General features: G+C 53.3%; 1 protein-coding gene across 1 annotated transcript; it reads right to left on the minus strand.

Moving 5' to 3' along the window:
* Positions 1 to 9,699: 9,699 nt before the first annotated feature.
* Positions 9,700 to 12,529, minus strand: DMRTA2 (DMRT like family A2). The gene is made up of 2 exons (XM_063107134.1): positions 11,972 to 12,529; positions 9,700 to 10,752 (listed from the first exon to the last, which is right to left on the minus strand). Exons 1-2 carry the CDS (start codon positions 12,527 to 12,529, stop codon positions 9,700 to 9,702), a joined length of 1,611 nt encoding a protein of 536 aa, XP_062963204.1.
* Positions 12,530 to 16,805: the final 4,276 nt, after the last annotated feature.

The following is a 16,805-nucleotide window of genomic DNA, read 5'->3' on the forward strand; positions in this document are numbered from 1 at the left end:
CCTTCTGATTTCAAGCTTACTACAAACTACAGTAATCAAGACAGTGTGGCACTGGCATAAAGATAGTCATGTAAGTCAATATAATAGAACTGAGAGTTCAGAAATAATCTCTCACTTTTATGATTGTGTTTTGACAAGGGTGTCAAGATAATTCAATGGGGGAAAGAACAGTCTTTTCAACAAATGGTACTGAGACAACTGGATATCCAAATGCAAAAGAAGGAATTAGTATTAGTACCTTATACACATGAAAAAATTAACTCAGAACAGATTAAAATCCTAAACACGAGTTAACACTGCAAAACTCTGAAGAAAATATAGGTGTAAATCTTCACAACCTTAGTTTAGGCAATGGTTTCTTAGCTATAAAACCAAAATACAAACAACAAAAGAAAAAAACAGAAAAACTGGACTTCATCAAAATTGAAAACTTTTGTGCTACAAAAGACATCACAAAGAAGGTTAAAAGATAAAAATAAACAGAATAGGAGAAAATACTTGTAAATCATCTGGCTGATAAGGGGCTTATATCTAGATATATAAAGAATTTTTACAACTCAATAGTAAAAAGACAAAGAACACAATTTTATAATGTGGCAAAAGACTTGAAATAGACATTTCTCCAAAGAAGGTGTGCAAATGGCCAAAAAAAAAAAAAAAAAACCACATGAAAAGATGCTGAACTTCATTAATCATCAGGGAAATGCATATCAGAATCAGAATGAGATATCCCTTCACACCCACTAGGATGGTAGAATCAAAAAAGACAGAGAAAAACAAGTGTTGGTGAAGAGGTGGAAAAATTGACACCCTGTTACACTGTGGGAATGTAAAATAATGCAGCTGCTCTGGGAAATAATTTGACAGTTCCTTAAAAGGTTAAACATGGAGCTATATGATCCAGCAATTCCACTCCTAGGTATGTACCCAAGAGAAATAAAAACACATGTCCACACAAATACTTGCACACAAGTGTTCATAGCAGCATTATTCATAATAGGCAAAAAGTGGAAACAACTCAAGTGTCTGTCAACTGATGAATGGATAAATAAAATAGTGTGTGTACATTAGAATATTATTTGGTAATGAAAAAAATATATAGTACTGATGCACGCTACAGCATGGATGAATCTTGAGAACATCTATGCTAAGTGAAAGAAGCCAGTCACAAAAGACCACATGTTAATGATTCCATTATATGAATTATCCAGAATAGACAAGTTTATAGTGAGAGGTTAGAGATGAAAATTTTCCAAATGGCAAAAAAACACATGAAAAGATTCTCAACGTCATTAATCATAAGGGAAATGCAAATCAGAATCAGAAAGCTTGTAGATTAGAGTCAGAAACTTTCCTAGTGTTGGGGAATTTGGAGCAAATGGATAGTAGCTGCTAATGGTACAGGATTTCTTTTAGGGAGGATCAAAATGTTCAAAATTGATTATGGTGATGGTTTCACAACTCTAGGAATATATGAAAAACCATTGAACTGTACACTTTAAGTAGGTAAATTGTATAATATATGAATTATATCTTGATGTTATTTTTTAAAATGCAACTGTAAGAAAATAAACCAATTTTTTTAAATGGGCAAAATATTTGAACAGACAATTCACCAAAGAAGATTTATGGTTGAGAAATACGTACATAAAAAGGTGCGTAAGATCATGACCCATTACAAAAATATAAATTAAAACCACAATAAGATACCACTACGCAATTATTGAATGTTTAAAAAAAAAAAAGAAAAGAGTAAGACAAACCAAGTGCACTGGTGAGGCAACTGGAACTCTCACACATTTTTGGTATACAGAATGGTACAATCCCTCTGGAACACAGTTTGGTAATATCTCATAAAGCTAAACATATACTTACCATACGACCTGGCAATCATACTTCCAGGTATTTATCCTGGAAAAATTAAGATTTATGATCATATAAAAGCCTGTTCGTGAACGTTTATAGCGACTCCATTCATAATCAACAAAAATTGAAACAACCCAAATGTCCTTTAACAGTGAATTCGTAAACAAACTGGTACTTCCATACAATTGAATACTTCTCAGCAATAAAAAGCAATGAACTATTGACATATGCAAGAACTTGGATGAATCTCAAAGGCGTTACGCTGAGTGAAAGAAGCCAGTTTCAAGAGGCTACGTACCATATGATTCCATTTATACAACATTCTGCAAAAGAAGAAACTGTAAAGACAGAACAGATCGGTGTTTGCCAGGGGACAGGACAGGGGGAGAGGGTTTGATTATAAAGGAACAGCACAAGGAATTTTCCTGGGGTGAGAAAACTGTTGTGAATCCTGATTGTGACGGTGGTTGCACAAATCTATGTACATGTTCGACCTTTTAGAAATGTACTATGAAAAAGGCAGTTTTACTGTATGTAAACATAAAACTAATTAAGTGACAATTTGAGATATACATGTAAGTAAATATACAAATATACAAGCATACTTCAAAAAGTTCGTGGAAAATAGAAGTAAAAGATAATAATATGAATCTTTTCATGAACTTCATGCACTTTTTAAGTACCCTTGTATATATATTGTGTGTATATATAATTTAAACTCAACAATCACTACAGGGATTGTTTAGAATTTAGACCACCAACAAGTCTTTTGAAGGGAGGAGTATTTTATCTCCAACATTGTTAAGAATTGCTGGGATATGGTAACAAATTTAAAAGTGGACCAACTTTTAGTTAGTATTATTATTATTTTAAATTCTCTACAAACGATGTGCCCTCTTATTGCCTACTCTGGGAAGGATGGCTCCCATTATCCCAACACTCGCATGCCACTATCTGCTGCGGTCCTGGGATAAAAGCTCTTAGGGACAGAGAAATTGATCATGGAAACTGGAAATCAGTGGACTGAAAGGTCCAAGGGATATGGGTGGGGCTCAGACAGAGTTTGCTATAGATGACCAAATCCTGGTTTGATCAAATCAATTGTTTAAAAGACGTGTCCTCAGTGGGGACAACTGGGTAAATCAATATATATTGGGTGTTAGGTAATAGAAAGAAATTATTTTTAATATTGACAATGTATTAACGATATTGTGGTTTTGTAAGATAATGTCCTCATGTTTTAGAGATGTATGTCGAGGTATTTCACAGTGAATTTTCACAATGTCTGTAATTTACTTTTAAATACTTCAAAGAAAAATTAGTTAAAACAAATATGGCAAAATGTTAAGTTATTAAAGTTATGCAACGAGTATACAAAGATTTATTATACTGTTCTCTCTCCTTTCTAGTACACTTGAAACCTTTTGTAATAAAAATTCTTCAAAATAAAAAATGCATCAGAAAAGTCCAGAGAGATTGTGCCAGAGCCAGCAAACCTTTTCCAATACCCTCTTATAGCACATCACGAAGATGACTTTGAATCAAAGAAAGCCTGGAGCATCTCAGTGTCCCTTGGAAAGGAATATGGAAAAGCAAGTAATATTTTTATAAAGCTTCTACCCTAAAATACTAAAATAAAGACTATTGAGGGCTGAAATGGGCGAACATTCAGCTATCCTGAATGCTTGGTTTTCTGGCAGGCCTCATTTCCCACAGAAGCCTGAGTAACTGAGCACTGGTTGCAGGGAGAACATGAATAGCTCTAGCCTGCTCTGCATCGATTCCCCACTTTCCTGCATCAGCATCCACTTTTCCTTTGGGAAACCATCTACCCCAGCCCCCCCAAACTGTTGTGTGGTTTTGTTGGCAGCCTCCTGACCCACTCCAGGGGTGAGACTATGGATTAGGCCCAACCATTCAGTCATGAGATTGATTCTGAAATGGAAGAGTGACAAAAGTCTAATCAATGTGTCAGCTCCAAGATGTTTTGTTTAACTAGTGGGAGAGAAAGTAAAACGTGAGCCTGTGGCTGCTGATGATCATCTGCACTTCCTTTGGAGAAAGCCTCCCTGACATGAAAACAACATAAAGTACAGCTGGTTTTAGAGATGGAGAAAAGCAGCTCAGCGCTTTTTGCAGTGAATGAAGACCCCAGTGCTCAGTTTGAACACCTGGTTTGAGTTATTCCTGACATATGTTCTGGACATTGTAAGAATTTATGGAGAAGAAGATGAAAAGCAAGAAGAGGAAGAAGGAGGAGTAAATACCCTCTTTTAAGTCATTGTGACAGCCAAGTCATAAGCAACTAATAGTCATCACACTTTCTGATCTGTAAGGCAAGGTCATAAAAATCCGTGTAGCTTCTGTTTTGCTCACTGGGGCATCTGCCTTGGAACCCAGAGTCAAAACGTGTGAAGTCTGGTACCCTGAGGCCACAATGAAGGAAGGACTACATGTAGGTGCTCCGATTAACAATCCAGCGAGTCCAGGATTCCACCGTCCATATGAAAGCATCAGACACATGCCTGAAGCTATCTCAGACTCTCCAGACCAACACATCCATCAGCTGAATACCACCAAGAGATCTTGGTCAACAATATACAGAACAAAAGATGACAAAGCCAAGCCCTACCCAAATTCCTAACCCATAAAATCATGAGATAATAAAATGGTTATTTTTTTTAAGCCACTACATTTTGGGATCATTTATTATGCAACAATGGTTAACAGGAACAGGTGGCCAGAAGGGTGCAACCTAAACTGGACAGTGACGGATGCAGTTTTTAATGAGGCCTGAAGCTTTAAGGAAAAGAAGTCACTTGACCATGTGCACAAACTGTAAGACCTTGAGAGGGAGCTCTCCAGGTGAAGAACCCTGAAGTGTAAGCTCTGTGGTGCCACAATAAATCCTCCTGCGAAGCTGGGCCTTGCGGAGGTGAGGATAGTCCTCAAAGTAGAGGAAAAAGGGAAAGGCTTGCCAGGCAGAGCGACCTGCACGGGCAAAGGAGCAGGAAAGTTCGTGTTCTGTTAGGTGAGTCTGAGGAGCTCAGTGTGGCTAGAGCGCAGAGGAAGGGGGAGGAAGGGGTGGACAAATGGGCAGAGGGGAGAAAAGCAACCGAAGGTAAAGCTTCAGGGATAGAGGGCAAGGGCAGGTTGAAAGGGACGTGTACAGGTGGGGAGCCCTGAAATTTAAGATTCATTGATACCAAAATAAATCCAGAGACAGGCTGCCTAGGGTCCTGCCCCAGAACAATGATTTTTACAAGGTGCAAAATTTTAAGAGAATGATTTTAAGATGCCAGTCCTCTTGGTGCAGACAGAAATGGTGAGAGGCAGATCCCAACAGCTGGGGTCTCGACACCCTTTCCCAAGGCCATGGCCTCCACTAAAGGAGTCCTGTGTCCTATGGGGGTGGTGGGGGCAGTGCTGGGCCACCTCATCCCTCCCAAGACCCTGAGGCCATCCACATGCTGACGCTTTCTGCCATTTCGTGTCCATACCAAGAGGCCCTATAAGTTCCTCAAACTCTGTATGTTGAACACTAAACTTTTTTCCTTGCCCTCCAATCTTGTCTCTGCTCCAGGTGCCCATATCTCTGTGTCATTCCCCAGACCAGACACTTGGAGAATCAACCGTGGCCCTCCTCCCCTCCCACTCCCCACACTGGATCAGCAGTGGGGAATCTAGCAGTTCTTGAAGTGGACCTCTTCTCCCCTCTCCCTGCGCCCTCTCATTTCTTGGCACTATCATTTTTCATGGATCCTCTTCAGGGGGGTTTGGCTTTTCTCCTTTTACTCTACCAAATCCAAATGTAAATCTCACCAGGCACTGCTGTTAAGGGCTCCCAGTAGCCTCGCTCTGAAACCCAGGTCCCTTACCCTGGCACTTAAGGCTCTTCATGATCTGACCTCTGACCTCTGTCCAACCTCAACAGCCTGTCCCCGCCTCCTCCCTTTCCACCTGCTGGTCCAGCTTCTTACCACGGATCACAATGCCATCCCTCACCAAACACCTCAGGACTCAGCTGCAGCCTCACCTCCTCTCAGAAGCATTTCCAGATCCATACTGTCACATATGTCTATGGCCCCTTGCTCTGGGCAGGGTGTCTCCCCATAACCTGTGACACTCCGGGGGATTTCCAGGCCCAACTTGCTCCTGTCAATCCCTCTGAGCTTACTCCTCTGTTAAATGGGACCATACCCACACCGAAGGGTATGAGAATTGTAATAGTGAACTGAGGGAAGAGCTCTGTACGCATTGTTTCGTTCAGTCCTCACAGCGCCCAGAGAGACAGACACTACTATTAGCGCCACTTAACTGAAGGGAACCGCGGCCCAGCCCTGCCTAGCTCGCCTCTGCTGGGGCAGACCTCCCAGGCCCGGCCTCGGCCTCTCGGGGCTGCCGGTTTGGCTGCCGCCCCACCTCCGTCAACACTGTGAGGGCAGGGATGGCGCCTGTCACGCACTGTGTATCCCAAGGTCCTAGAACTGGGTCTGGCACACAGTGAGTGCCTGGCAAACATTTGCTGACTGCAGCGATCCGTGAATGAAGACCCCAGCATGGATCCCAGCTCCTGAGTCCTCGCCCACTGAGCAGGATTCTGTTGGGGAACGTGCTTGGTACAGGACCCGGCACATAGTAGGTACTCAATAGTAGCTGCTGCTTTGGTTATGCAGGAGAGGAGTGGGGTGCAGGAGGACACAGAGGAGGAGGAAAATAGTTTTAAAACAACTGCTTCCGTGAGTCTCTCCAACAGTTGGAGCTACCCCGCGGCGGCCCAGGTCCGTGTCCTCCCAGTGCCCAGTCCAGGGTCGTCTCCAGCTGTCTCCGGGGAGAATTTGGGAATGAACAGGGACAGCGGAGGTCAAGAAGGGAACTCCCGTTTTCGCTTCCCCTCCCGGGAGGAAAAGAGAGAACTGCCTCCGCTCACGGGTGCGGGCGCCGCCGGACCTCCCCAGCGCGCATCACAGCCGAGCTCGTGCTGTGCTGCCGTGTCCTGGCGTCTCATTCGGACTCGTCCGGCCTGGATGAGTGACGCTGGGTTGGCCATCGCCGGTCTCTGCGCCTCGCTCTTCCTGACTGCGCAGTGGGCTGTGAGCGGGGCCCGCGGAGGGAGAGGAACCTGGGAACCCCACCGCGCCGCCCCCGAACCCCCACCGCTCGCCGGGAGCTGCGGGCGCGCGGTCTCTGAGCGGCCTCCGCAAGCCGCTTCTCTGGGCCGCAGGTGCACGCGGGAGGGGTGTTTCCGCAGACGTCCCACCGTCTGCCAGCGGAGACCGCTCCACGACAGGAGGAGGAGAAGGCCCCGGGGCCGTGGAGAGGAGATCCAGGGGGCCCGGACGGCTGGACCAGTCCCGGGGCCACTCTGGACCTCAGTTTCCCCCTCTGTAAAATGGGGCTGGTAATAAACACTCACGGGATTCCCGCCTCCCCCCACCCCCGGGTTTGCTGTGAGGATGAACCAAAACGATAATCTTGAAATCTGCGAAGCTCCAGATGTTCTTGAGAATGAATAACTCGGGCCACCGGGCGCCCCCCTCGGGTCTGGCCTGAGCAGGAACCGAGGACCTGGGGGACTCACTTCGCCTTGGACGCGGTGGGGCCGAGAGGCCGGGGATGGGCAGCTGTGACGGCCCGGCTGAGGCCGGGCGGCTTCCGAAAACCTGGAGGGGGCGAGGGGTGTAGAGAGGCCGCGCGGAGGCCAAGGGCGGGAACGTTCGCGGCGCTTCCTCCCGCCTTCCCCTCTTCTTTCTAACTCTTCCTCGTTTCCTTTCCCGTCTCTCCCTCATTTCTTAACCATCCTCACTGCCTTCCTCGCCCCGTCTCTCTTGCCGCATCTTTCTTCTCTCGCCCCTTCTCCCCCCGCTCCCACTCCTCGTCACCCTAGCACCGTATAACCAAACAGCCAAACCCCCTTTCCAATTAAAGTGGAATTAAGCAACTCAATCAAATTAGTTCCCTATTAAAGCCCTTCTTTATTAAACCGTTTTCTTGTCCTGCTATTAAGTTTCACCGCCTGGCGGAACTCGAGCCGGCCCCAGAAGTTTACCTTGGGATGTGGCCGGGCCCAGCCTCGGGGAGGGGGCACCCTGTTTCCTGGAGAAGGGGAGTCGCCCTGGGGGGAGTGGGAAGCACGGGAGGTTGGGGGAAGGGGTCAGCGCAGGAGCCGCTGATTTGCTCAGCTCCGCGTAAGGAGGGTAGGAAGAGTGCGGGATGAGGTCTGGCCTGAAGGCGCGGCCTCACCGCCCCCACCGTCCAAAAGTAACCCCCAAGCCACAGACCCTGGCGGACAACTGCTGGAGCCATCCCTCCGCAGCCGCCACCCCCGCTGCTGTTGGTTCCAAACCTCTCCGAGAAGGGAGGCGCTCACTGTGTGACCCGGGCTGCGCCCAAAGTCGGGGACAGTGGGAACTGAGTCCCCAGCATCTCAGGATCCCTGAGAAGGTTCGGCCCGTGACCCGGGGACCGAGAGCACTGACAAGGCGACCCCACCATAAACTGCGGGCCACAGCTGGGGTGCACAGGGTCCCCGGTGCGCAGCGGTTCCGAGCCGCACGCCAGGCGCCACGGGAACTTTCCTCTCCCGGTGCCCCCAAGGGTCGGGGAACCGGCGAGACCTCGGTCAAGCTTCTTTGGCAAAACGGCCCGAGCGGCAAATCAAGACCTTTTCCTCCCGGCCGCCCGAGGAGCGGGACGGGATTCGGTGCTGTTTTCTTAGAAAATAACATTTATTTCTAGCTCATATCTATGCAAAGGAGAGCACAAAGTGAGCGGTTCTCTGCAGCAGCGTTCCCCGCTGCCGGCCCTGCGGCCAGGGCGCTCGGTGAGTCCCGGGAGGCGAGGATGGGCCCGAGCGGGCCGTTCTGGCTCCGTCACACGTCGCTCTGCTCCTGCTGCAGCAGCGCCAGCGCGCACCTTGACCGCTCCTTAGGGAGAGACCGGCCGCAGGCAAGAGGGGCGGGCGGGCAGGATTCATCCCGAGTTTACAATATATTTAATCTATAAAACCTAAGTACAATGCGCGCATCGTCTACTTTTTTTTCCGTTTTGTCTTTTTCTTTTTGCTTGTTTTTGAATGTTCTTCACGTTAATACCGAGTTCACCTACAGATTACAATTAATAACTTAGAATTCCATTTTATAACATTATACACTGGCTTGTATATATATATGTATAGATTATATATAGATTTATACATATATAAAAACTCACACTGCACCAAGGAAACTCATGCTTATCGGCGTAAGCAACAAAGAGCGACAAATACCGCAACGAGGAAAGTGCACCTTAGAACTTGTTTCCTTTTCTTCTTTCTACAACTGATATCGATATATATGTGTGTCCCAAAGACTCGACTCAGTGCCAAGAGATTTATACATCCTAATTTATATTTGTTAGAGCGAAATTCTAAAATTGTTTAAAGGGAGACTGGGGAGACACAAGAGGGACTCTCGGAGTATCCTGCCGTCCGCTGGAGAGCACTGGCGGGATGAGCGCAGCTAAAGGAGCGGCAGGAACGTGCGCTTCGGGGAAGGCCTCTGAATTCTCATGAATTCCCCGCCTTTTCAAAAAGGGGCTGGGGGAGCGTTGGGGAGGGGCCGGGGAAGGGATAAGCATCCAGGCTGCGAACCCCCTCCGAGAACACCTGCATCTGTAGCTGCTCCGCTTTGCTCAGCCCTCCCCGCCCACTGTCCAGAACAAAACCCCAAAACCACCTCGGAGTGGGAGGACCCCAGCCAGGCGCACAGAGCGCGCAGGGCCAAGAAGGGCCGGCTCGCGGGGACAAGGCCGGGGCTCCTGGTTGGAGTCCGCCCGGCTGCCGGGCCCCTCGCCCTACTGCTTCTCAGGGGCGCCGTTAACCATTGGCCCGTACAGGCCGCCGCCGTAGGTCGGCTCCTTGTGCACAGCCGCGGCGGCGGCGGCCGAGCGGTCGCGCATGAGATCGCTGAAGGCGTAGTCCATAGGCGGGCGGAAGCCGAGCGTGGGCACCAGCCCGGCGGTGGAGTACGGCGCCATGAAGGCCAGGCCGCGGCTGTGTGCCGCTGCCGCCGAGTAGGCCAGGCGCAGCGGGCTGAGGCCGAGCGGTGCGCCGAGCGGGTAGGCGCCCGCCTCGGCACCAAAGTGACTGGCGTTGGGCTGCAGGGGCGAGAAAGCCGAGCGGCTGCTCAGCGAGCCCAGCGCTCCGGGCGCCATGGAGCCGGCCAGCAAGGGTCTGTGGTGCGGGGGTGCGGCGGGCCCGGCCTGCAGCGGCGCCGGTAACCCGGGGCCCCCGGCGGCGGCGGCGTCGACGCGGCCCGGCCACGCGTCGTCCGCAGCTGCTGCCGCACCCACCGCGGCTTTATCCGGGGGCGCGGCGGGGCCCAGCCCGGTGGCCAGGCCTCCGCGGTGGTGGTTCAGCACCTGCTCGATAGCCTGCACCACATCGCCGCCGCAGCCCTGCAGCACCAGCTCCAGGACGCCCCGCCGGTGGCCCGGGAAGACGCGCGTCAAGATGTCCAGCGGCGTCCGCTGCCGTGGACCCTGGCCTCCGCCCAACCCTGGCGCCGGCGCGGCCTCGGCCTCTTCTTTGTCAGCCTCTGAACCGGATTCGGAGCCCAGAGGGCTGTCGGAGCCCGGGCTGTCCTCCTCGCCGCCGCCGCCGGGACCAGCGCTGCCCGGGCAGCTGCCACCCGCCTCCTTGGAGGCCCTGGCCAGGGGAGACCCCGAAAAGGACTCGCCATCGCCGTTCTCCGAGCCCGAGCCGGGCCGCACCTCCGGGGACGACGTCCCGGGACCCGAGTCCGCGCCGTCGGGTGATAAGGGCTTCCCCTGCGGCGGCTGAGGGCTGCCCGGGCGGCCTGCCTGAAGCAGCGTCTTGGGAAACAGGTCAAACTTCTGCAACTTGGCCTCTGAGAGGGGAGAAAGGAGGATACGAGGAGCGGTTAGCGAGGAGACAGCCGCACCCACAGCATCCCAGCCCTTGGGATTCCTAGTTCTCTCTCCCTCTGAGCCCAGCAGCCCTCATTCACCGGGCTCCAGTGCCCCTTTCCTGCGGCTCCAGCATTCCTTTCTCCCTGAGCCCGTATGGCCCTGTCTCTTTTCCTCTGCCTCCAGGGCTAGCTCTTTCTGTACCCAGAACCCTAAGCACCTGTGTGTCCAGTGCTGCTCTTTCCACCTCTGTGTCCCAACACCTCCACCCTTAACCTCCTTCCCAGTCCTTCCTTGTCCTGGAGAAATGGCCTGCTCCCAGGGTTCAACCTATAACACCCATTGTAAAGAAGACCTCACTCCACCCCTGTAGTCCGGGCGCCAACCCTGCCCTGGGCAGCACAGCCTGTAAGAGAAGGCACCTTGGGGATCTAGGAGGTCCGAAGCCTCTCTACAGACGGAAGCAGAACCCCTATTTCTAATCCACCCTTTCCAAATTTGAGACTAATAAGTTTTCCTCTCCCAAGCTGAGGGCCTCCCTGAAGGCCCCGGCCTAATTTCCGCCGCCAGAAAAGGCCAAGGGAGCCCAAAAGAAGAGGGTGGGGCTGGGCAGGGAGTAGACAGGGAAAAGGAAGATGGATCTAGGGGAATGAGAGCACGTACCCCCAGAAAACGGGGACAAATGGGGAAAGAAGCTAGAAAGGAGGGCGCGGCGTGTGGTTGTCTAGGGAGCCTTAGGAACATGAGAAAAGCAATGACACGAGGGAAACGAACAAGGGCGTCTTCACTGTCTAGACTAAGCAACGCGGGCCAGGGGGAAGGCTCGGAGGAGGTTGGATATCTGAACAGAGCTGGAAAGCCCCAGAGGGAAAGGCGGCGTGTGGAGAAGCGCAGAACCAACGAAAGATAGGGCTCTCGGGCTTCCACCCTGGGGAGAAGAGGCGAAGGGAGCGAGGAAGCAGGAACCTGCCAGTGTTTGGGTAGAGGAGAGTAAGAGCAGAGCGTGGACATCTGGGTCCGCAGTGAGAGAAAGGAGCGAAGCGCGAGTGCTCCACGAAGGGGACACAGGAGAGTTTATGTGTTGTGCCCAGTATCAGGGGCTAGGTGCGCAGTGAACTCGCAGTCGGGCTTTTGGAGACAAGGCCCCGGGCCGCGTGCCCCAGGGGGCCGACCCTGCTCCCCTCCCCTCCGGGCTGACCGCGCTCTCACCTGCGCCCGCTGCGCCGCCTCCGGTCCCCGCGGGCGCTCCCGCACCGGGCCCCCCGCCGTCAGCGGCGCACACTGTGCCAAAGACCTCGTAGGCGGGCCGCGGTGGGATGATGCCGTTGGCTGCGGCCAGCGCCAGGCCCTCGGCAGTGCCATAGAGCAGCTGTAGCTCGCGCGCCTCGTTCTCCTCCTGCGCCTGCTGCCTGCGCAGAGCTACCTGTGCCGCCATGACGCGCTGGCGCTCGGCGATGAGCGTGCACTTGGCGCATAAACAGTCCTTCCAGCGACAGTAGCGTTTGTGGCCTTTGAGCGCGGACACCACGCCGTGGTTGCGGCAGCGCGCGCACTTGGGGGTCCGCGGATACTTCTCGGCCGCCCGCAACAACAGCGGCGGCGCCCGCAGCAGACCGCCCGCCACGCTCACCGGTAGCGACGCGGCCGCCGCCGCGGCCGCCGCCACTGACGCCACTGACGCCACGGGCGGCCCCGTCGCTGTCGCCGCTGCCGTCGCCGCGCCGGGCACGCTGGGCAGCTCCGAGCGCAGCTCCATGGCAGGACCTGACGTGGAAGAAGGTGGGGAAGGGGGAGAGAACTGAATGAGGAGCGGACGGTGCGCTGGGCTAAAGCACAGCCTCGAGGAACCCAAGTTCAGAAAGGGGAAGTGCGGCTAGTGGTTGCCACACTGCCGGGAGGAGATGCGTTCGGAACCTCCTCGTAAGTCCGAGCTCCCCCACCCCGCTCCCACCGTAGCTGGGAAATTATATCTGATTTATACGCCGGGTGCGAGATTTCATTTGAATCAGTGGTTCCGCTGGAAAAAATAAAGAGACATAAAAGTTTGAAAGCCACTGGTTCAGATGGATGTAACGAGGATTTGAAAAAGGAAATATTATCCCCAAACGCTCAGCTTAATTGGGGTGAGACGGACGGGTAGAAAGAAATGTTTGACGGGACGCGGATTAGAGAGAATATTTTGGCCCAGCAGTTAGGCTGATGCCAAGGACAAAAACAGGGAAATCCGGAGCAAAGCATTCAGTTTGCTGGAAGGGTGAAGACAAGGAGACAGATATCGAGGCGCAGAGTTGAGCTGGTTGGGCCAGGGTTTTGTTCATTTGTTTTTCTGTTTGTGTTTAATGCGGGTGAGAGCAGGCAAGTTCGAGAGAAAAGTCAGGAACTTTAAAAACAGCTTAAGAAAGTAAAGCAAGGGCTAGGAAACAACTCACTGGAAAAGTTAGACTCACTGGCCCTGGGACCCATAAAAATGTGAGCTCCATGGTGCTGGCCTCTAGAAAGAGGGAGAGAAAATGGGTGTGGAGCTGAGTTTAGGAGGGCTGGGGAGGATTAAAGAGAAAATTCGGCTGAAGAAACTTTCTTTGGATAGGCAAACTCAGCCCAAACAAGGAAAACAACGAAAAACAGCTGACATGGGTGTCTGTGACCCAGGGTCCACGTGCGGGAGAGGAAAGTGCACTAGAGAAAGCCCCGCAGGCAAAGGCTGGGGACGGCGATAGGGTAAAACCTGTGGCACAAATTTTAGCCTGGAAGTCTGTACAAGCAGTTGGAGAGGAAGAAATATCCTGCGAAAAGTTAGGCAGGGCGAGCAGGGGATCTTTTCCGTTGACCACCTCTCGTTGCCCTCCCCTTCTCTCCCGGTTTGGAGGCAGAGTCGTCAGACACGCCCTCCCCTTCCTGGGGCCCCAAGGGACCCCGCTCGAGCGCAGGTTCCCGCGTTCTGATCTCGGAGTTGGGTTCCTGGGACCTGGATGGCCCAGCAGGCCTCACCAAGGTAGGGGTGTCGCCTTCGGAACTGGCCACGAACGGACACGGGAGCCCACGCGCGCCGCGGCCCCGGAAGGCCCTGGCAGGCCCAGCTCCCGGCTTCCGCCGCGGCCTCCTGTGCCCGCACCCCACCTCACCCCCGCCTCCCCGCCTCCGCCCTCCACCCCTACCTCCATTCCACCCTTCCCCACCAGAGCCCAGGATCGAGTCCTGGTATGCGCGTCCGAGAATCCCAGACCTCCTGCTCAGGAGCGCTGCCTTTCTCCCAGATAACTTCGGGCCGCGCAGTCCCTAAGGCCCGCCAGGCCTGAGCATCTTCATCAGGAGCCGCAGGCCGGGTCGCTTCATCTGCTCTCCCTGCGGCCCTCAACTACCTGCCTTGGGCTCCGGGATCCTCCTCCTCCGCTGGCACTGCACGCGCCTCCCAGCTCCGCTCGCGACGCTGGCGCTCTTGGCCTCTTCCCCTTGCCCCTGGCCCCTTATCTGACCACGTCACCCTCCTTCAGTCACCATGTCCGAACTTCCGGACCCCCTCAGAACACAGCGCAGTCCAACCCTCCCGTCGGAAATTGGAGCCGGAGGCCCGTTTCGGGGCCGGCGGTTGGAACCCGCGACCCTGCTGTCGCCGTGCCGCGTCCCCTCGCGGTGCGCGCCGGACGCTGAGCGCAGCCGGGGCCCAGTTGCCGGGCGCTGCCAGACTCTCAATGAGCCGCTCGCCCGCTCTATTGTTGCTCCTTAGGGCTCCATTAGACAGAATTGGACAACAATGTGGCGCCTGCCATTGGCCAGGGGAGGCAGACGGCGCTCTGATTGGCCGGGCCCGCGCCCGGGGAGCCCCGCATTCTACAGTGTCCGAAAGATTCGAAACTCCAAAAGCTCCACTGTGTGCCTCGGGGAGGGGAGGGGGCGCGCCAGGGAAGGAGTGGAAAAACGTGGGCGAGGAGGAACGTTGAAAATATCGTGACAAGTAGTTTCCGTGAGCCCGAGAGCGTGTGAATTGCCCTAATTACCGTGCCTGGTGCGCCTCTCTACGTAGACGTGTGTAACCCCTCGGCTTCTGGGGCGCCGGCTTCGCCGCGCCGCTCTCACTGGCGGGGGGCGCTTGGCAAGGCCGAACATCCCGAGAGGCCCTGGCGGCCTGGGATGGGATGGGGGGGCAGGTGACAATTCAATTACTGCAGTCGGGGTGGGAGTGGAACGAGAGGTGCGGGGGTGGGGAAGGGAGGGTGCTCGTGGCATAGATGCCAAGACAATTTTTCTTGCCACCCTCGGGCTCTGTTTCGCCGTGCTCCTAAGTCCGAAGCGTTTGGGGTAGTTAAGGGCTGTTTCGTTTTTCCCCCTGACGCCTTTAAAGCGCAGTTCCTTTATTTAACAAATCCTGATACGGCAGGCATCACGGAGGGTAAGTGTGGTTTAGGAGGATTTTCGTTTTTCAAGAGGAGAGGAGAAATGAGATTGCGCTTCCTGTCGGTGCCCGCCGAGTCCCGTGCGCTCTGCGCCTTTCCTCTCCCCGCCCCCTATCCGTCCTCCGGCCCCTTTTGCTCTTTCCTTTCCTTATTTCTCCAGCATCTCGATTTCTTTTCCTTGGTGGTGGGATTCTTTTTGTCACTGTTATTTTAAATTAACGAACAGTTTATTTTATATATATATATTTTTGAACGAAAGTAAAAAGCGGACTCTGTGTCTCTCCAGATCCTCTTGGATGCAGGGCGCGCAATCCTTCCGTCGTCCTTCCCAGCAGGAGACATGGGCTCTGCGAGACCACCAGGCATAGTTTTAACTTTGGCCTTACTCTCCCTGTCCTGACGTCACGGCCCTGAGGAACAGCGTGGTCTGCAAAGGAGGTAACAGGTTTCGGATTTTGTTTCCTTTTTGAAAGGCAACATCTGGGATTAATGCCATGGCCCTAGGGGCGGGGTCGCCCTTGGTCTCTCTAGCTCTGATTCTCTGGGACTTTTCCTTCTGTCTTTCCCTCTAATGTTCGGTCACCCCCGTTTTTATTCTCTACTTCTCTCTCTCTCTCTCCTTCAGAGTAAAGAAAATTCGTTTAAATAATGAGGAAAAATGAGCTTTCCCGTCGTTCTCCCTCCACTTTCCGCGTTGTTCTTTGGACCGGACCCTCCAGGGCGGCGGGGCTTTGGCCGGCGCGGTGCCGGGCGCGAGCTTACTGGGAGCCTAGACTTGGCCCTGGTCATCGCGGTCTCAGGCTGCAGCTCCTCCCGCCTGGCATGACTACTGGGTAGCGCCTGCGCCCTGCTAGTCCAGCCGCTTCTGACGCCCTGGGTTGGGGACTGGGCCCAACCACAGACCGCGGAACCTCGCGCCCCGGGAGAGCCAAGTCACGCTCCTCTGGAAAAAGCCAACCCGGAGGATGAGGCTGGGGCTGGGGAAGTGGGGCGACGTGCGGAAGAACCGGGCGGAGAGCTTCCAGAAAGTTGACCAGACCCGGGCGCTGGGGAGCCCCGACCCTGACAGAGTCTGTGGTAGCGACAGAAACCTGGTCGCTGCCCCCCAGGAAATTCCACCCGCTGGAGTCTGAGCATGGGTTTGGGAGAAAAGGGTCAGTTCCCGCGAGGAGTGATGGTAAGAAAGTGCGGCGGGGAAAGTACGCCCTGCAGGGGCGCAGGACCCAGACCCCGCCTCCCGGCACCTGCAGGTTACTGCGGCCCAGTTCAGCTGCGCAATCGCCGCACGCTGGTGGGGGGTGGGGGGGGCGAGCGCTGACTGGGGCCGGATTCCGCGCGAGGGCCGCGAGGCGCCTGCTCCCAGACCTCCTTTGGAAAAAGTTTCAGGGAAATTACTTTAAACCCCAAACAAAATAAACTTTAAATCTGCCTAGCTTTCGGGGGGCAGTAGCCCAAATATCTTTCTTAGCGCTTGAGACCAGGCCACCGTGAGATTTCCCCCACTCCAGTGAACCCGCGGGGGCTAAGGGTTCGGTCACAAGGACTTGGGAACCCGGAGCTCTCCCGCGGATGTGTCAGGGGCTTCATTTTCTTAGGAGGGGGAGGGGGCATTCTGGAACCCAACCCAGCTTAACCAGGGCG

This window comes from Cynocephalus volans, chromosome 8 (genome assembly GCF_027409185.1).
Source record: "Cynocephalus volans isolate mCynVol1 chromosome 8, mCynVol1.pri, whole genome shotgun sequence".
Taxonomy (NCBI): domain Eukaryota; kingdom Metazoa; phylum Chordata; class Mammalia; order Dermoptera; family Cynocephalidae; genus Cynocephalus; species Cynocephalus volans.

What these genes read in the sequence shown, in the direction of transcription:
- DMRTA2 (XM_063107134.1), bottom strand. Translation starts at nt 12,529, where the DNA reads ATGGAGCTGCGCTCGGAGCTGCCCAGCGTGCCCGGCGCGGCGACGGCA. An exon ending in CGGGCGCAGGTGAGAGCGCG is followed by an intron (nt 10,753 to 11,971) that starts GTCAGCCCGGAG and finishes CCCCTCTCAGAG; the next exon opens with GCCAAGTTGCAGAAGTTTGA.